At 41.3% G+C, this 21950-nt stretch overlaps 1 protein-coding gene across 1 annotated transcript in view; it reads right to left on the reverse strand.

The window, feature by feature from the left end:
* LOC131422021 (acyl-coenzyme A synthetase ACSM5, mitochondrial-like) overlaps positions 1-20613 on the reverse strand; it is a 39664-nt gene extending 19051 nt beyond the window's left edge. The window contains 8 exon segments of the mRNA XM_058568876.1: positions 1443-1586; positions 3516-3770; positions 15284-15357; positions 15502-15582; positions 16285-16408; positions 17889-17968; positions 18236-18293; positions 20453-20613. Coding sequence (XP_058424859.1) covers positions 1443-1586; positions 3516-3770; positions 15284-15357; positions 15502-15582; positions 16285-16408; positions 17889-17968; positions 18236-18293; positions 20453-20613 — 977 coding nt within the window.
* Positions 20614-21950: the final 1337 nt, after the last annotated feature.

Here is a 21950-nt window from a genome sequence, read left to right on the forward strand (position 1 = left end):
CTTCTCAGTCTCCTCTGCTGAATTCTCCTCACTTACCCCCTCAATGTGGAAATGCCTCAGTTCTGAGACCTCTTCTCTTTTCAATTTTTATTATTCTTTGCTGATCTCATCCAATTTCCTGGCATTAAATACCATCCTTATGCTGATAACTCCAGCACGAGTCTTTCTCTTTAACTCTAGGCGTGTATAGAGTTACATGTCCACTGCCTACTCAACATCTCCACTTTTAACTCAAGTATAGAGATGTCTAATAAGCACTTCAAACTTACAAAGCTAAAAACGATCTCCCCCTCTTTCTCCCACCAGACAGCTCATCCCACAGTCTTCCCCCTCTCAGTTAATGCTTCTGGTTGTTCAGGCCATAAAACTTGGCATCATCCTTGACTCTTCTCTTTCTCTCTCACCTCACATCAAATCTGTCAGCAAATCTTATTAGGCGTACATTCAAAACACATTCAGAATCTCACCTGCTCTCACTCCTTCCCACTGCTACTCTGCTGGGCAAGCCTCTACCCTTGCCTCTTAATGCACTGACCTCTTTAGTGGTCCTCTGCTTCATCCCTTGCCCCCTACAGTTTATTCTCACCCAATATCCTGAGTGATCCTTTTAAAAATACAAATCAGATCATGTCACTCCTCTGCTCGGAATACTCCAATGTTCCTCAAAAAATTAAGCATAGAATCACTGTATGATCCAGCAATTCCACTTCTAGGTATATATCCAAAATAATTAAAAGCAGGGTTTTGAACAGATATTTGTACACCCATGTTAATAGCAGCACTATTCACGACAGCCAAAAGTGGAAGCAACTCAAGTGTCCATCAATGGATGAATGGATAAACAAAATTTCTATGTACGTACACTGGAATATTATTTAGCCTTAAAAAGGAAGGAAATTCTAACACATGCTACAACATGGATGAAGCTTGAAGACATTACACTAAGTGAAACAAGCCAGACACAAAAGGAAAAATACTGTATGATTCCACTTATACAAGCTTCCCAAAGTAGTTGAATTTGTAGAAACAGAAGGTAAAACTGTGGTTGCCAGGGCGTCGGGGGAGGAGGGAATGGGGAATTATTGTGTAATGGGTACAGAGTTTCAGATTTGCAAGATGAAACAGTTCTGGAGTTAGATAGTGTTGATGATTGCACAACCATGTGAATGTACTTAATGCCATTGAACTCTACACTTAAAAATGGTTAAAATGGTAAATTTTATGTTGTGTATATTTTACCACAATTTAAAAAAAAAAAGAAAACCCTCCAATGGCTTCTCCTCTCTCACAGAGGAAAGCCCAAAGCCTTCCGCTCCCACCTGAGCTACCCCCTTGTCAGCTCTCTGCCCTCAACTCCTGCCCCTTCCCCCTGACTCACACTCTTCCTGCTCACGCACCTGCTGTCAGTCCCTTGGACCCATCAGATGAGCTGTCCCCCGTACCTTCCACTGGCCACAAAACCCAGACCATAGCTGGCCTGGGAGTGCTCCACCATCTTGGGGGCCCCAGTGGTGCCACTTGTGAAGTAGATGGCCAGTGGGTCTTGACTCTTGGTCCTCACGCAGTCGTGCTCTGTGGATGCCTCCCTGTAAAATATAAACATACTGGGTGGTACTACCGGTAGTGAAAACAGTCATGACAACAATGATATCTACAACAGCAATGCTGGCCACCGTTTCAATCAATGCTATGTACGAGGCACTGTCCTGGGAGCTCTAGCTTGCTTTATCTCTGATCCCTGCAATCACCTCCCAGGGTAGGAACTCTCAGTATAACCCTTTGCAGATAAAGAAATTGAGGCTCAAAATGCCTAAAAGACTCACTCAAAGGAGCCTGGGCTCTTTTACTGGGACATGAGGACTTTCTGGTGGAACACACACAGATCCACGTCCACACATCTGCACGTTTGGCTGTTTTCTAAAGGGTTCCCTAAATTTGGAGTTTTGAGATCTGGGTAATTCCTAAAGTTCTGTGATCTGGAGAATCTTCTAACCCACTGGTTCTCAACCTTGGCTGCACCTTAGGATCACCTGGTAAGTTTTTTTAAAAAATACCGTTGCCTGGGCCCCACCCTGGAGAAAACGAAATCAGAACCTTTGATGGTGGGCCTGGGCATTGGCATTTTTTCACAATGGTCCTCAGGTAATTCTAATGACAGCCACAGTGGAGAACCACTGGTCTAGACCAACCTGACAGCTCATCAAAATCACCTGGACAGGTCTCTTAAAACACAGATTCCCAGGGCCCTTGCTCAGATATGTCTCGTTAAGTAGGTCAGACATGGGGCCTTGAAATCTGTATTTAAAACAGCACCCCAAAATAAATAAATAAATTCTCATAATTTTATGGTAGAAAGTTTATATTCTAGCATAAGAAAAAATAATCTAAAAAGTATTTACCATGTCCTCAAACTTTTAAATATATCTTTTGTGCCTAACTTTATTACTTAAATATATTGAATATTTTCTGTTTAAGTTTCTCCTGCTAATCATTAGACTGAAATATAGCAATGAAAATGTATTATAGAAAAAAACCATATGCTGGAAATATATTTTGGAAAATACAGGATACATTATTTATAATGCATGGCTGCGGGTCTTATAATCCTCAAAATTATAACACTTTTAAATGAACGTGACACATAGTTCTCTTTTAAGCAAAGCTACTGATAAAAGACAAATGTTGGTATTAGCCAAAAAATAGAGTCAAATAAAGTAAACAGCACCAGGGTGAAATTGACACAGTTGGTCTGTGGAACAGGCATTTGTGACTCAACAGTGCAGGCCCCCGAGAGGACCCCTTTTTGGTTCTGCCCCCATCAGGACAAAGTCTCAAATTCCCACAGAGGTTTGCACCAGGGTCTTGCTCAAAGGCAAATGGCTTTGGTTCTGTCCCAACCTTGACTTGACTACTTGTTATCATCTTGAGCAAGTCACTACTTTTCCAAGTCTCAGTTTCCTCATCTGTTGGGTTAAATTGGGTTAAAGTGCACTTCATGGGGTCTTTTTCAAGGATTAAATAAGATGATGCCTGATTCATTATTGTGTTTTGAGCACCAACACAATGCTTGTCACAAAATAGATGTTCATTAAATCTTTGTCCCATGAATGAACATGGGTGAACGCTTACCTAACACAATGCCTAGCATACACTAAGCACTCAATGCATGGCAGCTATTATTATATTACTAATTGACCACCTACTATGTACTCACTGCATCATATAGCTTATCTCATTTACTCTGGCTAATCGTTCTGGAACCACTATCATCATTAGAGAGGCAAATGAGGCACAGAAAAGCTAGTGATGACTTCAGTACTGGCTGAGTGAGTGATTTTAAGGATCTTAAGGTGGTCACCAGGATTACGTCTCAGCTCCATCTTGCTTCCAAAGTGAGCATTCCTTTCTGATTCACTCCCTTCGTGTGCAGTCACCCATGCATTCCATCTCTCATTGCTTAAAGGGGAGATGCCATGGCCTCATTTCCATGCTGTTCTCTGAGAGTCCCAACTTACCGGAGAAGTTCCCTGAAGTTCACCCAGCCTGGCCAACTGCTGTCTGACACCAGCAGCTTGGTCTGGAGGGAGGGGCAGTCGGTGCTAATGGCGTCCACCCTGGGAGCCAGGGAGTCGCTGGTGATGATGGACTTGGCCCTGGACGCTTGCAGCCAATACTTGAGGTCCTTCTCCGTCAGCTGAGTGACGCCTGGAACCATGACGACCCCTGAAACCACACAGAGAAGGGATGTTGGAGGCAGCAGGGGAAGACCCCTGTGAAGAGGTCCAGACCAGATATCCCCATCAGAGACGGGAGCAGGAAGGGGCTGGACAGGGTTGGAATGCTTGAACTGGAAAAGGTAGCAATTGTTATTACTAACTATTCTTATAATAAAGGTAACAATTACATTTATGGAGCACTTACATGGGTTAAGAACTTTACATGCATTATTTCATTTAATTCTCAGAATCCTGGAGAGCAGATGCTATTATTATACCCGTTTTGCAGACTTAAAAAAAATGAAGACTTAAACCTTTATACCTTAATTAAATGAAATAACTGGCCCAAGATCACACAGCTAATATGTCGTAGAGCTGGAATCGTGAACCCAGGCAGGGTAAACCTGAGAGTCAGTGATCCTGAACGTTGTATTATCTTGTCTTAGAGATTACCTAGCTCAGTGGTTTTCCAGGCCTTTCAAACAAAAGGCTACAACGAATCCTAGTGTTGGGTGTGGGTGTCTTGGGGCACCGGGGTAGATATAGCAGATGGGGGCTCCAGGACCCCACATAACTTCAACCAAAGCCACTCTCAGGGTAGCTGCATTCATTTCTTCCCAAGGGGAAGAGATGAGGAAGCAGAAATAATGGCAAATTTTAATCAGACACTTGAAAAAGCGCTTGAGCATCTCAGAATGCAGGTTGTAAACACTCCAATGAGCCCAGCACTCTCATTTCACAGACAGGAAGAAAGAGATCCTAAAAGAATGAATCATCCTGCCACAGCCAGTGAGTGAGGACAGAAGACAGAGGAAGGGGCCAATCCCAAATAGTGTGGGAGCCAAACCAAAGTTCTCACTGCCTTCGCTCTATTTCCTAAACTTCTACAGGGTTTAAACCCCAGCATGAACAATCTTGGAGCTGAGTGGTGTGTTTCTTCACTCCATCTCTCTGTTTTGGCTATTTTCAGAAGTATGTTCCACCTGGAGTTGTGTGTGGTGCTTTGGGGGCCCAGGCAGATAGTGGACAGCCAGAGCCGTCAGCAGGAGAAATGAGTTGAACACCGTAGACTGGAAGAGAGGTGACAAGTGCATATCAGGAGAATGTGGGAATGTGAGAACGTAAGGACATCCAGCTTGAGCATCCTTAAAATGGAGAAGATGCTAGACTTGACACAGAATGTGGGACATGGTCTTGAGTTATTTGGACAGCAAAGAAATGGGGGAACCTGTATAATTGGGGGAACTGGAGACATTTAGGTAACAGGAAAAATAATGATAACAATACCCCAAAGAGAAGTTCTGATCACGCAAAGTGCCCAACACAGTGCCTAGCGCATACTAGGTCCTCAAAAAAGTGCAGGGGCTCCCTTACCTGGGCCCTCATTTAAATGGACCTGTATTTCATGGCAGAATATGGAGAACTCCCCAAACCTGTATGCCCGTTTCTTTTCCTTGAGCACCATGATGGTGCTCACTTTTATATATTGTGCAAAAACACGTAAAGATAAAATTAAAGTTTCTGCCTCTTTTTTTTTTAATTTTTTGTTTATTGCAGTAACATTGGTTTATAACATTGTATAAATTTCAGGTGTACATCATTATACTTCTATTTCTGCATAGATTACATCATGTTCACCACCCAAATACTAATTACAAGCCATCACCACACACATGTGCCGAATTATCCCTTTCGCCCTCTTCCCTCCCCCCTTCCCCTCCAGTAACCACCAATCCAATCTCTGTCTCTATGTGTTTGTTTATTGTTGTTATTATCTACTACTTAATGAAGGAAATCATACGGTATTTGACAAAGGAGCCAAGAACATACAATGGAGAAAAGAAAGTCTCTTCAACAAATGGTGTTGGGGAAACTGGATAGCCACATGAAAAAAAAGGAAAGTAGACCCTTACCTTACACCATACACAAAAATTAACTCCAAATGTATTAAAGACTTGAACGTAAGACCTGAAACTGTGAAACTTCTAGAAGAAAACATAGGCACTATGCTCTTCGACATCGGTCTTAGCAACATATTTTCAAGCACCATGTCTGACCGGGCAAGAGAAACAATAGAAAAAATAAACAAATGGGACTACATCAAACTAAAAACCTTCTGTACAGCAGAGGAAACCATCAACAAAACGAAAAAACAGCCTCCGTTTTTTTTTTTTTTTTTTTTTTTTGGACAATCCATTCACAAAATGGGAATAAATCTTGTTCATATAGAACGGCTAATTCTCTGGTGTGAATATGTATTCCTCTGTTTTGCAAACATTATTTATAAAAACATGTGTATTTCAGGATCAGGACACGATTGGAAGGGGGTGGACAACAATCCAAGTGGTGGAAAGTTCCCAGGGGATGAGAAACCAGCTCTCCACCAAAGCAGTTGTGTTGCTCTTGTAAAATCAGCGTAAAACTCCAGCCCTTTCAATAAATACATTGGACAGGGTCAGCAGAGGCTCTCTGGGCTCCACGGGCTGTCTCCTTTCACCTCCTCTGCTCCTCTGCTGGAAGAACCATACCAAGAAGATCAACGGTCCACTGCCCTGGACATTCATGACAGCAGGAGGAGGAACCCTCCAGGGCTAATCTAATTGTTTGATTATTTTGTCCTTCTCTTTTTTCTCCGGGAGCTGGAAGATGCTGGGGTGAGGAGAGCCATAAAGTCTAAGAGTGAAGCTAGTGTAGATTGCTTATGTAGGTCTCTCATCCATAACTGCATTATTCTCCACACACTGGTAGCTCGCAAACCACAACCAGCAGAAAATAGGCTTGGTTTGTCCCACTCAGAATTTTTTAAAAATTTGTTTAGTTGTCAACATTTAAAGACTGGAAGTTTTTTTTAAATAAAAATCCAGACTTTTCTATTACAAAATGAGAGGTTCTGGAAACACTGGCCCTCATTCACACATGGAAACATTTGGTTGGAGTTGAGAAGCAGTTGCCTGTTTGAGGAGGCATGTGCTCTCCAGTTCGGTGCAAGCTCCTGCAGCACCCACACGACTTCCAGCAGACTAGAAGGGACCAGAGACTCTGCTCCTGCTCCCCCTAGCGGTAGCAGGTGGAATCTGCGACCTAATACCACCACCAATGCCCCGACAAAAGATGAGTTCATTAAACACCATGAGAAACCACAGGAACAGTTCAGACCAGAAGGAAAATGACAATTCTCCAGAAACCAACCCTGAAGGCACAGAAATTTACGATCTAAATGACAGAGAATTCAAAATGGCTGTCATAAAGAAACTCAAGGAGATACAAGAGAACACAGAAAAACAGTTCCGTGAGCTCAGGAATAAAATGAACCTATTCACCCAAGAGGTTGAAATTATAAAAAAAAAAATCAAGCATAAATTCTGTATATGAAAAACATAATCAATGAAATAAAAAATAATATAGAATCCTTAAAGAATAGAGCTGATGTTATGGAGGAACCAATTAGTGATTTGGAGGATAAAAACATAGAAATGTTATAGGTGGAGGAGGAGACTGAAATAAGATTTTTAAAAAATGAAGAAATTCTTCAAGAAATATCTGATTCAATTAGGAGAAGCAACATAAGGATTATAGGTATTCCAGAGGGAGAAGGGAGGGAGAAAGGAGCAGAGAGCTTGTTCAAAGAAATAATAGCTGAGAACTTCCCAAACCTGGGAAAGGAAGCAGATTTATAAATACATGAAGCTAATAGACTACCTACTCACATCAATGTTAAAAGACCTTTCCCAAGGCATATGATAGTAAAACTGGCAAAAGTCAATGACAAAGAAAAAATATTAAGGGCAGCTAGACAAAAGAGAATAACATACAAAGGAACCCCTATCAGGCTTTCAGCATATTTCTCGGCAGAAACTCTACAGGCTAGGAGAGAATGGAACAATATATTCAAAATACTGAAAGACAAAAACTTTCAACCAAGAATACTCTATACAGTGAAACTTTCCTTCAGATACAATGGAGAAATAAAAGCTTTCCAGATAAACAAAAGCTGAGGCACTTCATTGCCACTAGACCTCCCCTACAAGAAACAATTAAAGACACACTCACACAGCAAACAAAAAGGCAAAGGCCTACAAAGCATTGAGCAAGGAGATAATTAGACAGACAAAATCAGAAAACTGTAGCTCTCTATCAGAACAGGGAAACAAATACTCAGTTATAACCTAAAGATAAAGGGAAGGAAAGCATCAAAAATATCTATAAACACTTCTACTTAGTCACAAACTCACAGCATTAAAAACAGAATAATTTGTAAGAACAATAACTCAGAAGGGGAAGAGGTAAGGGATGGAACCTACTTAGGTTAATGGAGATACTAGGCAGTGAGAAAATGGACTATTTCATCTACGAGATCTTTTATACAAACCTCACAGTAACCACTAAACAAAAAATCATAGCAGAGCTACAATTGACAAAAAGAGAGAAAACTGAGAAAAAACCTCCTCAGAAAACCACCAAAATGAAATGGCAGTCAGAAATACAAAGGAAGAGGAACAATGGAAACATAGATCAACCAGAAAACAAGAGATAAAATAGCAGTATTAAGCCCTCATATATCAATCATCACTCTAAATGTAAATGGATTGAATTCTCCAATCAAAGACACAGAGTAACTGGGTGGATTAAAAAAACAAGATCCAACAATATGCTGCCTCCAGGAAACACATCTCAGCTCTAAAGACAAACATAGGCTCAGCGTGAAGGGATGGAAGACAATACTCCAAGCTAATGGCAAACAAAAGAAAGCAGGTGTTGCCGTACTTATATCAGACAAAACAGACTTTAAGTTAAAAAAGACAATGAGAGACAAAGAGGGGCAATATATAATGATAAAAGGGACATTCCACCAAGAGGACATACCACTTATTAATATATATGCATCTAACACAGGGGCACCAAAATACATAAAGGAACTATAAACAAACCTAAAGGGAGAAATTAGCAGCAACACAATAATATTGGGGGACCTCAACACCCCACTGACATCAAGGGACAGATCATCCAGACAAAGAGTCAACAAGGAAATAGTAGATTTAAATGAAACACTTGATTAGATGGACTTAATAGATATATACAGAGCATTCCATTCAAAAACAGCAGAATACACATTCTTCTCAAGTGCACACAGATCATTCTCAAAGATAGGCCATATGTTGGGAAACAAGGCAAACCTCAATAAATTTAAGAAGATTGAAATCATCCCAAGCATCTTTTCTGACCACAGTGCTATGACACTAGAAACCAACTACAAGAAAACAGCTGGGAAAGTTAGAAATATATGGAAACTAAACAACACGCTACTGAATAACCATTGGACCAATGAAGAATCAAAGGAAAAATTTAAAAATACCTGGAGACAAACGAAAATGAAAATACAACATACCAACTCCTATGGGACACAGCAAAAGTGATCATAAGAGGGAAATTCATAGCAATACAGGCTCACCTCAACAAACAAGAAAAATCTCAAATAAGTAACTCTAAACTGCACCTAACAGAACTAGAAGAAGAAGAACAATCAAAGCCCAAGCCAGCAGAAGGAGGGAAATAATAAAAATCAGAGCAGAAATAAATGAAATAGAGACTAAAAAACAGTAGAAAGCATTAATGAAACCAAGAGCTCGTTCTTTGAGAAAATAAACAAAATTGACAAACCCTTAGCCAGACTCACTAAGAAAAAAAGAGAGAAGGCTCAAATACATAAAATTAGAAATGAAAGAGGAGAAATTACAACAGATTCTGCAGAAATACAAATGATTATAAGAGAATACTATGAAAAACTATGCACCAACAAATTGGATAATCTAGAAGAAATGGATAAATTCTTAGACTCATACAACCTCAAAAACTGAATCAAGAAGAAATAGAGAATCTGAATAGACCAATGACTAGTAAAGAGATTGAAACAGTAATCAAAAATCTCCCCCAAAACAAGTGTCCAGGACCACATGGCTTCTCTGGAGAATTTTACCAAACATTGAAAGAAAATTTAATATCTAGCCTTCTCAAACTATTCCAAAAAATTGAAGAAGACAGAACGCTTCCTAACTCATTCTATTAGGCCAACATTACCCTGATACCAAAACCAGACAAGGACAACACAAAGAAGAAAAATCACAGGCCAATATTGCCAATGAACATAGATGCAAAAATCCTCAACAAAGTTTTGGCACACCAAATACAGCAATTCATTAAAAGAATGATACACCGTGATCAAGTGGGACTTATTCCAGGGGCATAAGGATGTTTCAACATCCGCAAATCAATCAGTATGATACACCACGTTAACAAAATGAATAAGAACCACATGATCATCTCAATAGATGCAGAGAAAGCATTTGACAAGATCAAACATCCACTTATGATAAAACTCTCAACAAAATGGGTATAGAAAGTACCTCAACATAATAAAGGCCATATATGACAAACACACAGCCAACATCATTCTTTTTTGTGTGTGTGTGTGAGGAAGATCAGCCCTGAGCTAACATCCATGCTAATCCTCCTCTTTTTGCTGAGGAAGACAAGCTCTGAGCTAACATCTATTTCCAATCCTCCTCCTTTTTTTCCCCAAAGCCCCAGTATGTCATAGTTGCACATCCTTCTAGTTGCTGTATGTAGGATGCTACCTCAGCATGGCCAGACAAGTGGTGCATCAGTGCGCGCCTGGGATCCAAACTCAGGCCACCAGTAGCAGAGTGTGCGCACTTAACCACTAAGCCATGGGGCCGGCCCCTCCAACATCGTTCTTAATGGTGAAAAACTGAAAGCCATTCCTTTGAGAACAGGAACAAGACAAGGATGCCCACTCTCGCCACTCCTATTCAACATAGTACTAGAGGTTTTGGCCAGAGCAATTAGGCAAGAAAAAGAAATAAAAGGAATCCAAATTGGAAAGGAAGAAGTGAAACTCTCACTGTTTGCAGATGACATGACCCTATATGTAGAAAACCCTATAGAATCCATCAGAGAACTATTAATAATAATCAACAACTACAGCAAAGTTGCAGGGTACAAAATCAACTTACAAAAATCAGTTCCATTTCTATATACTAACAATAAACTAGCAGAAAGAGAAATTTTAGGAATAAACTTAACCAAAGAAGTGAAAGACCTATACACTGAAAACTATAAGACATTATTGAAAGAAATTGAAGAAAACACAAAGAAATGGAAAAATATTCCATCCTCATAGGTTGGAAGAATCAACATAGTTAAAACGTCCATACTACCCAAAGCAATCTACAGATTCAATGCAATCCCAATTAGAATTCCAATGACGTTTCTCACAGAAATTGAATAAAGAATCCTAAAATTTATGTGGAACAACAGAAGACCCCGAATAGCCAGAGCAATCCTGAGAAAAAAGAACAAAGTTGGAGGCATCACAATCCCTGACTTCAAAATATACTACAAAGCTATAGTAATCAAAACAGAATGGTAGTGGCACAGAACAGACACACAGATCAATGGAACAGAACTGAAAGCCCAAAAATAAAACCACACATCCTTGACAAAGGAGCCAAGAACATACAATGGAGAATGGAAAGACTCTTCAATAAATGGTGTTGGAAAAACTGGACAGCCACATGCAAAAGAAAGAAAGTAGACCACTATCTTGCACCATACACAAAAATTAACTCAAAATGGATTAAAGACTTGAATGTAAGATCTGAAACTATAAAACTCCTTGAAGAAAATATAGGCAGTACATTATTTGACATTGATCTTAGCAGCATCTTTTCAAATAACATGTCTGATCAGGCAAGGGAAACGAAAGAAAAAGTTAACAAATGGGACTACATTGGACTGAAAATCTTCTGCAAAGCGAAGGAAACCATGAACAAAATGAAAAGACAACCCACCAACTGGGAGAAAATATTTGCAAATCACCTATCCAACAAGGGGTTGATCTCCAAAATATATAAAGAACTCATTCAATTCAACAACAAAAAAGCAAACGACCCAATCAAAAAATGGGCAGAGGATATGAACAGACATTTTTCCAAAGAAGATATACAGATGGCCAACAGGTACATGAAAAGATGTTCAACATCGCTAATTATTAGGGAAATTCAAATCAAAACAACAATGAGATATCACCTTACATGGGTCAGAATGGCTATTATTACCAAGACAAAAAACAATAAATGTTGGAGAGGATGTGGAGAAAAGGGAACCCTTATGCATTGCTGGTGGGAATGCAAACTGGTGCAGCCACTATGGAAAACAGTATGGAGATTCCTCAAAAAATTAAAAATAGAAATATTGGGGCCAGGCCCACGGCTTAGTGGTTAAGTTGGGTGCACTCTGCTTCAGCGGCCAGATTCACTTCCCAGGCGCAGACCTACACCACTCATCAGTGGCCATGCTGTGGTGGCAACACACATACAAAATAGAGAAAGATTGGCACAGACATTAGCTCAGGGTGAATCTTCCTCAAGCTAAAAGAGGAGGATTGGGAACAGATGTTAGCTTGGGGTGAATCTTCCTCAGCAAAAAAAAAACAAAGAAAAGAAATGCCATACGATCCAGCTATCCTACTACTAGGTATTTATCCAAAGAACACAAAATCAACAATACAAAGAGGCTCATGCATCCCTATGTTCATTGCAGCATTATTCACTATAGCCAAGATGTGGAAGCAACCCAAGTGCCCATCAACTGATGAATAGATAAAGAGGATGTGGTATATATATACAATGGAATACTACTCAGCCATAAAAAAAGACAAATTCATCCCATTTGCAACAACATGGATGGACCTTGACGGTATTATGTTAAGTGAAATAAGCCAGACAGAGAAGGACAAACACCAAAAGACTTCACTCATATGTGGAAGATAAGCAAACACATGGATAAGAACAGATTAGTGGTTACCAGAGGGAAGGGAGTCGGGGAGTGGGCGTAAGGGGTAAAGGGGCACATATGTATGGTGACAGACAAAAACTATGCTATTGGTGTGCAGCACGATGCAGTCTATACAGAAACTGATATATAATAATGTACACCTGAAATTACACAATGTTATAAACCAATATTACCTCAGTTTTTAAAAAAGTGCGTAATACAAAGCTGTAATTGTGGTATGGTGCCAATTATGCATGAAAATATATGTGGAGGGCTCTTTGCTTGCATAAATTTCATTTAAAAACATTTTTATTATTTCTATATTATACAGTTACAAATCTCATATAGAATAAATATAAAATAAAACTAAAGGATGACAAAAGAGCAGTCCCACTACTCAGATAACCAAGGCTAAAAATTTGATCTCATCTATAGGACTTTTTCATTGCCTATATGCAACTTTATGCATATACACACTTGTATGAATATGGAACATACTATACATATATTTTATAACTCAATTTTAATTCAGTTAACAATATTCTGTCTCCTCACAAGAATAAAAGTCCTATGCAATATCATATTAAGTGGTTCCATAATACTCCCCTGTGTGGCTGTAATATTATTTATTTAAACAATTTCCTGTTGTTAGAGATTTGGGTTCTTTTTCTTTTTAGTCTTTTCCCTTTCCTTTTTTCTTTCTCTCTTCTTTGTTATTTTTTGCTTTCATACCCAAGGCTGTAATATCATTTGCATAACTAATTTCCTGCTGCTCGAAATTTAGATAGTTCCTCCACCTTTTCTGTCTGTTTAAACAACACTGTAATGAACATCTGCGTATTTGACAGTTTGCTGTCAAGTATATTCTTTATACTGGATATAAAATGGACATGGGCATATTAATTTAGTTGGCATTGCAATTTCAGCTGTTTCAAGTGGTCACTGTGCATTTGAAACATGCATGCTGATGCGGGGGTTGGGCTTACCTGGTCAGTCCTGCTGACCACCCGTCATTCACAGAACAACTTGGGGCTAACATCGTCTATCAATTTCAAATATCCCGTGAGTCTCATGAAGAGATTTGATTTTTTTTTTCTTAGTTAAAAATGACCTAGAAAGAAAACTAACTGCTGGTGTTGGTGATGGGAAGAAAAAGTTGAAGAAAGTGAAGGTTCCTGTCCAGCAAATAACTTTACAAATTACTTTACTCTCTCAATGGGATGACCACAGACCCAGAGAGGTCCTGTATGCGAGCTCTATGAGGACCAGTGCCCTGTCTTTCCTGTCCACTGCTGTATACTTAGTGGCATGAAGTAGACACTCAATAATGAATGAATGAACAAATTCTTCAGGAAAGTCAAGGACTTACTATTGCTTACAAAAATGATTAGAAGGAAATACATTAAAATTTTAACATTATCTCTGCCTGGTGCAATTACTACGTTGTTGTTTTGTAGGTAAGTTTCTGTAACTTGAAATAAAATACTGTGAAAGATATTTCTCTTGTAGTCACAGAAAATCCACTAAAATACATATCAACATTGCAAAAACAAATGGCCTGATTTTTTCAGCTCCTTCCAACATCGTAGCTGACTGATGGCTTCATATACGCACCAGATAGAATTCCTGTAAAGCCGTGGTTCTTAACCTTGGCTGCACATTTGAATCACCTGGAGAGTTGATCCACACCATCAGAAAGGTCGATCTCATTGAGCTGGGGCCTGAGTATCAGAAATGTTTGAAGCTTCCAAGGTGTTTCTAATGTGTAGCCAGGGTTGAGAACCACGTCAGTAGAGTTTTATAGAGAAGAGTTTGGAGAAAAGGAAGCCCATGAAAACACCAGCCAAGATGGGTGTAAGGGAGAGGTAATCACTGGATTATTGCCGAAACTTGGACTGGAGTCTTAGGACACAGCCCTGCCAGCAAACTCCTATCCACAAAAGACTCAAGACAGAAAGAATCCTGAAAACAAATCTCTGACTCGAAATTGCAGTTTGGTAAGTTGCTTCCCTTCTTTGAACCTTGGTTTTCTCCCCATTAAAATGATGGAGTTGCCCTTATATTATAAGTTTCCACTCTCAGACACACCCATAGTTGATGGACATTGGATAAGTCACTTCATCTCCCTAGCTTCCTTATCAATGTGTTAGTGCCATGGAGTTAATTCCAACCCCTAGGACCCTGTATACAGCAGAGTGGAACCCTGCCCAGTCTTTTTGAACCATCTTCTCACCTTCTGGTGCTGTATCAGACAATGATCCACTGCTATTCACAGGGTTTTCATGGCCAATTTTTTGGAAGCAGGTGGCCAGGTCCTTCTTCCTAGCCTGTCTTAGTCTGGAAGCTCCACTGAAACCTGTCCACCATGGGTGATCCTGCTGGTATTTGAAATACCAGTGGCATAGCTTTCAGCATCACAGCAACACGCAGCCACCACAGCATGACAACTGACAGACAGGTGATATGGTTCTCTGACCAGGAAATGAACCTGGGCTATGGCAGTGAGAGTGCTGAATCTTAACCACTAGACCACCATCCTTACCAATAATAGCACCTTATCAATAATAGTACCAACCTACCTCACACAGTTATTGCAAGTGTTCAACAAATAGATGTTTATAAAGTGTGGAGCACAATGCTTGACACACAGCAATCACTGTGAAAATGGCCAATCTAGGCTACTTACCAAATAGCAATTGAAGAAACAGAAGGGCCTGATGGGTCTGACACGGACAGCAACATTCCCCTCTTCTCCTGGAGGCAGGATGTTGCCCTCATCATCCACAATCTGGCAGAGAGATCATAGGATGATATCTGGATGTTTGCAGAGCCAGGACACCCAGTCAGCTGAGCCTGGTCTTGCTGACCCAGACGTGGATTTTGCTCTCCTCTTCGAACCAAGCCTCACCAACAGTTGGGAGAGGCTGCCTACCTGCACATCGTAAGGTGGGGATGCTTTCCCCATGGATCCTGACTTGATTTTCGTGCCTCTTGGATTGGCACAGATTACAACCTGGAGAGAAACCAGTACCAATAAGGAGGAGACTTATCCCTTTAGCTTCCTTCCTGGTCCATGCCTTTTCTCTCACTCGGCCTTCCAACTCTTTCTCCCTCCCTCTTTCTCCTACCCTCTTTTCCTCACTCCCCTTCCTTCCTTCCTCCTTCCCATTCTTCCTTCCTTCCTGTCTTTATTTCTCTGTTTCTTTCTTCTTTCTTCTTTTACCCTCTTCCTTCCTCCCTTCTTCCCTTCCTTCTTCCCCATCTTCTTTTCTTTCTTCTCTTATTTCCATAATCATCAAACATTTATTGAACACTCTAGTGGGCACTCACACATAAGGAACTTAATATGTCTCCCAAAAGACTCGGCAGCCCAGATGGCATCTGTCTGCCAAGAGGGCTGTGGAGAATACTGTTTAAGATCGTGGGCTCTGGCCACAGACAGACACAGCTATCCTGGTGCAGGCAAACACCATCCTCAGCCATGAGAGTTGGTTTGCTGGCCACGGTTTCATTGTGAAATTACTTTCAATTGCCTTTAAACCATAGGAGAAGAAAAGCTGATGGAGTTTTGTTACCAGTTTCTCCCTGTGGGCAAGGCAGTTCCGACAGGTGTCACAGAGATGACAGCCAGAAAGGCAGGAGGCTCTGCTGCTGACCGGCTGAGGGCTCAGATGGAGGTGACCTGGGGCAGGGAGCCTGGCCCTGTGGTACTCACTGTCTCAGACTGGCCATAGCCTTCATGCAGCTCCAGGCCCGTCTGGCTCTTCCACTTCTCCCTCACGTCAGGATTCAGGGCCTCTCCTCCACTCAAACAGTGCCTCAGGATCTGAAACTGGTACCTTTCTCAGCCAGGAAAACAGGGTCGCCTATGTCAGCATCCCCATCCCCATCCCGCCCTCCAGCACTGCTGCCCAGGTCCAGACACCTAAAGGCACTAGAGAGTAATCTTCCAGGCTGTATCATCTGCTCCAAGAGCCCCATTCTCTGGCTTTACGGGCATGTTCCTCACGGACAGATAATTTTCAAAAAATCAATTCTATCTGAATTTGGAATAAAATCAGAACCTCATATATCAGGTTTTGACATAACATGGTGAATTCCAGGCGAATTGGCCCAAATCATTTAGTTGGAAACAAATGGATTGATAATAGATTTCTTGGGACAACCACCTGGTTGAAAAAGATAAATCAATTAAAAATTTAAAAGACAGAAAGTAGCCCTCTAAGAACCAAAAAAATTCTGATATAGGGGCCAAAAGTTTTCACAGATATTACATATGTTGCAAAACTACCCCTCCATTCAAAAAATTTTCCAAAATGTGAAAAATCAGTGATTGCAAATACATTTTCAACCATTCTTCCCTTTGGATCAAATTGGTTTGACTGTTACTTAGTATTACTGAGTATCTTTTAACCAAATTTTTCTTGAACAAATCATTCAGAGTCTGCTTTCGGTCAAAATCATGACGTAGAGATAGACAAAACACATCAACGAATGGGATGAATTCTTACATTATAGGAGAACTCACCTTGAGACAATCATATAAGAACACACCGTTTTAGGCACTTCATGGCCAGATACATGGGATTAGGGAAGATGGGGGGGGTGGGGACAACCCCTGGCAACTTGGGAGAGGATAGAAGAGGGAGTCGTAGACCAGGGTCAGTAGGTTACTCAAGGGAGTCAGGTCTCTCTCCACATACGCCAGCAACTACACTTGTGCTGCCAGCAGAGTTGCTTTGGATTCACCCAGGACGGGAGCCATTCACAGTGTCTTGTCGCCTTCTGTTGGGTACGCAATGGTATTCACTCAGAGAATGGCTGGCTGGAGTTAGTCTGGGGCTGACTGATGGAGCATCTACTGTGGTGAGCTTGTTAGTCCCACCAGACCTAAGGCCTCGGCCACAAATCCCATCCAACAAGTGGCTAGCAAGTATCCAACAGTTTCTCTCATCTCATAGAAGTAGCAGATACTGCTAAGGGAATGGCCCATGGGTGTATGGTGGGGAGACAGCCCACCTCAAGTGCCGAAATTTCAGACTGTCTCAAATCTATTCAGTTCCATCTGGATGCAAATTCCTGGGAGGTAGAAGTTCATTGTCGAGGGGCATCTGCAGAGGATATGGGTGTGTATGTTTGAGTGTGTGTGTGTGTGTGTGTGTGTGTGTGTGAGAGAGAGAGAGAGACAAAGAAAGATATATACAGAGAGACAGAAACAGAGAGACAGAGTTGGAATAAGGGCGTGGGTGTGTATGTGTATATATACTGCTGTATAATCACATACTTAGGCCCCCAAAACACCAAGCAAATGGGCTGTACCTGGTCAGATCCTCCTGCACAAGCAGCCGGAAGATGGTGGGGACACAGCAGAGGGTGGTGATGGGTCGCCTGCAGAGAGTCTAAAGAAAAACAAAGGGTGGAAGATCTTCTTAGAGTTCCAGGGTGGGACTTCATGGAAATGGAGCAGGTGAACTGGTTACTTATTCAAGCCTTTTCTCCTGCAAACTCAAAACTTATATTCCACTCATCTCATTTACACTCAACAACATAAGAGGTGTTTTTGTCTCTTACATTCAGGATAACCTGGCATCAACTCGGGGAAGCTCGTGCACAAAAATGCAAGATCCGTTAGGCCAGGCAGAGAAGAGGGTCCAGGGTGCCTTTACCCAACCAGTGTCAGTTGTGTTCCAGAAGATGTCCGATTCAGTCAAGGCCACCCATCGCCTGCCAACAATTAGAGAAAGTCAGAACCTTCAGCAATGCTTCTACCTTTAAAAAGGATTACACTATATGTGTTACCTTATTTGGAGCCCTGCCCACAGTAGGTACTCACTTATGCTTCTCAAATCTGTACAAGCACCATAAAGTCAACCTTTGTTTCAACAAGTATCTATTGAGCAACTTCTATATACCTATGCCCTAGGCTAAGGATACAGAATTCAAAAGACAGATCCCATGATTTCAAGGTGTTCACAGGCTAGTGCAGTGCTATTTGAGGGAACAAATGATCTTAATACAATGTGATAAGGGCTCTTTATTCAGCCAACATTTATTCAGCAGTTATTCTAGACTTAGCATTAGGGATATAGAAATGAATGATTAGTCTTGCTTTGAGGGGCTTATGGTTTAATAAGTATGAACATCTAGGAAGCCCCTGGAGAGCGGCTTTAATAGAGTTAAACACAGAGCCTTATGCAATTGCAGAGAATGGGCACCTAACCCAGAGAAAGGATGGAGATGGGGCCTGAGAAAGCTTCCAGAGAGGAGGTGACGCCTGAGCTAGATGTAAACAATGCGTAGGCATTACAAAGGTGAGGCAGAGAAAAAAGAACATCTTGGGATGGTAAACAGTGCCTGCAAGCATGGAAGACAGAAAAGTGGTCGTGTTCTGCACTTGGAGTCTGGGACACATGCTCTCCTGGTCCTCATCCTACTTGGCTGCTCCTTCTCAGGCTCCTCCGCTGAATTCTCCTCACTTACCCCCTCAATGTGGAAATGCCTCAGTTCTGAGACTGCTTCTCTTTTCAATTTTTATTATTCTTTGCTGATCTCATCCAATCTCCTGGCATTAAATACCATCATTATGCTGATAACTCCAGCACGAGTCTTTCTCATTAACTCTAGGCTTGTATAGAGTTACATGTCCACTGCCTACTCAACATCTCCACTTTTAACTCAAGTATAGAGATGTCTAATAAGCACTTCAAACTTACAAAGCTAAAAATTATCTCCCCCTCTTTCTCCCACCAGACAGCTCATCCCACAGTCTTCCCCCTCTCCGTTAATGCTTCTGGTTGTTCAGGCCGTAAAACTTGGCAACACCCTTGACTCTTCTCTTTCTCTGTCACCTCACTCAAATCTGTCAGCAAACCTTACTAAGCGTACATTCAAAACACATTCAGAATCTCACCTGCTCTCACGCCTTCCCACTGCTACTCTGCTGGGCAAGCCTCCACCCTTGCCTCTTAATGCACTGACCTCTTTAGTGGTCCTCTGCTTCATCCCTTGCCCCCTACAGTTTATTCTCAACCCAGTAACCTGAGTGATCCTTTTAAAAATACAAATCAGATCATGTCACTCCTCTGCTCAGAATACTCTGATGTTCCTCAAAAAATTAAACATAGAATCACCATACAATCCAGCAATTCCCCTTGTAGGCATATGTCCAAAATAATTAAAAGCAGGGTTTTGAACAGATATTTCTACACCCATGTTAATAGTAGCACTATGCACGACAGCCAAAAGTGGAAGCAACTCAAGTGTCCATCAATGGATGAACGGATAAATAAAATTGCTATATACATACACTGGAATATTATTTAGCCTTAAAAAGGAAGGAAATTCTAACACATGCTACAACACGGATGAAGCTTGAAGACATTATGCTAAGTGAAATAAGCCAGACACAAAAAGGAAAAATACTGTATGATCCCACTCATACGAGGTTCTCAAAGCAGTTGAATTCGAGACAGAAAGTAGAATGGCGGTTGCCAGGGCCTGGGGTAAGGAGGGAATGGGGAATTATTGTGTAATGGGTACAGAGTTTCAGATTTGCAAGATGAAAAAGTTCTGGAGATAGACAGTGGTGATGATTGCCCGACCGTGTGAATGTACTTAATGCCACTGAACTCTACACTTAAAAATGGCTAAAATGGTAAATTTTATGTTGTGTATATTTTACCACAATTTTTAAAAAAAAGAAAACCCTCCAATGGCTTCTCCTCTCTCACAGAGGAAAGCCCAAAGCCTTCCGCTCCCACCTGATCTGCCCCCTTGTCAGCTCTCTGCCCTCAACTCCTGCCCCTTCCCCCTGGCTCACACTCCTCCTGCTCACGCGCCTGCTGTCTGTCCCTTGGACCCGTCAGATGAGCTGTCCCCCGTACCTTCCACTGGCCACAAAACCCAGACCATAGCTGGCCTGGGAGTGCTCCACCATCTTGGGGGCCCCAGTGGTGCCACTTGTGAAGTAGATGGCCAGTGGGTCTTGACTCTTGGTCCTCACGCAGTCGTGCTCTGTGGATGCCTCCCTGTAAAATATAAACATACTGGGTGGTACTACCGGTAGTGAAAACAGTCATGGCAACAATGATATTTACAACAGCAATGCTGGCCACCGTTTCAATCAATGCTATGTACGAGGCACTGTCCTGGGAGCTCCAGCTTGCTTTATCTCTGATCCCTGCAATCACCTCCCAGGGTAGGAACTCTCAGTATAACCCTTTGCAGATAAAGAAATTGAGGCTCAAAATGCCTAAAAGACTCACTCAAAGGAGCCTGGGCTCTTTTACTGGGACATGAGGACTTTCTGGTGAAACACACACAGATCCATGTCCACACATCTGCACGTTTGGCTGTTTTCTAAAGGGTTCCCTAAATTTGGAGTTTTGAGATCTGGGTGATTCCTAAAGTTCTGTGATCTGGAGAATCTTCTAACCCACTGGTTCTCAACCTTGGCTGCACCTTAGGGTCACCTGGTAAGTTTTTAAAAGAAATACTGTTGCCTGGGCCCCACCCTGGAGAAAACGAAATCAGAACCTTTGACGGTGGGCCTGGGCATTGGCATTTTTTCACAGAGGTCCTCAGGTAATTCTAATGACAGCCACAGTAGAGAACCACTGGTCTAGACCAACCTGACAGCTCATCAAAATCACCTGGGCAGATCTCTTATTTATTTATTTATTTATTTTTCCCCCAAAACCCCAGTAGATAGTTGTATGTCATAGTTGCACATCCTCCTAGTTGCTGTATGTGGGATGCGGCCTCAGCATGGCCGGACAAGCCGTGCGTCAGTGCACGCCCGGGATCCAAACCCGGACCGCCAGCAGCAGAGTGCGCGCACTTAACCGCTAAGCCATGGGGCCGGCCCTGGGCAGGTCTCTTAAAACACAGATTCCCAGGGCCCTTGCTCAGATATGTCTCATTAAGTAGGTCAGATGTGGGGCCTTGAAACCTGTATTTAAAACAGCACCCCAAAATAAATAAATAAATTCCCATAATTTTATGGTAGAAAGTTTATATTCTAGTGTAGGAAAGAATAATCTAAAAAATATTTACCATATCCTCAAACTTTTAAATATATCTTTTGTGCCCAACTTTATTACTTAAATATATTGAATATTTTCTGTTTAAATTTCTGCTGCTAATCATCAGTTTGAAATATAACAATGAAAATGCATTATAGAAAAATACCATATGCTGGAAATATATTTTGGAAAATACAGGATACAATACTTATAATGCATGCCTACGGGTCTTATAATCCTCAAAATTATAACACTTTTAAATAAAGGTGACACATAGTTCTCTTTTAAACAAAGCTCCTGATAGAAGACAAATGTTGATATTAGTCAAAAAATAGAGTCAAATAAAGTAAACAGCACC

This window comes from Diceros bicornis, chromosome 26 (genome assembly GCF_020826845.1).
Source record: "Diceros bicornis minor isolate mBicDic1 chromosome 26, mDicBic1.mat.cur, whole genome shotgun sequence".
In the NCBI taxonomy this organism is placed as follows: Eukaryota; Metazoa; Chordata; class Mammalia; order Perissodactyla; family Rhinocerotidae; genus Diceros; species Diceros bicornis.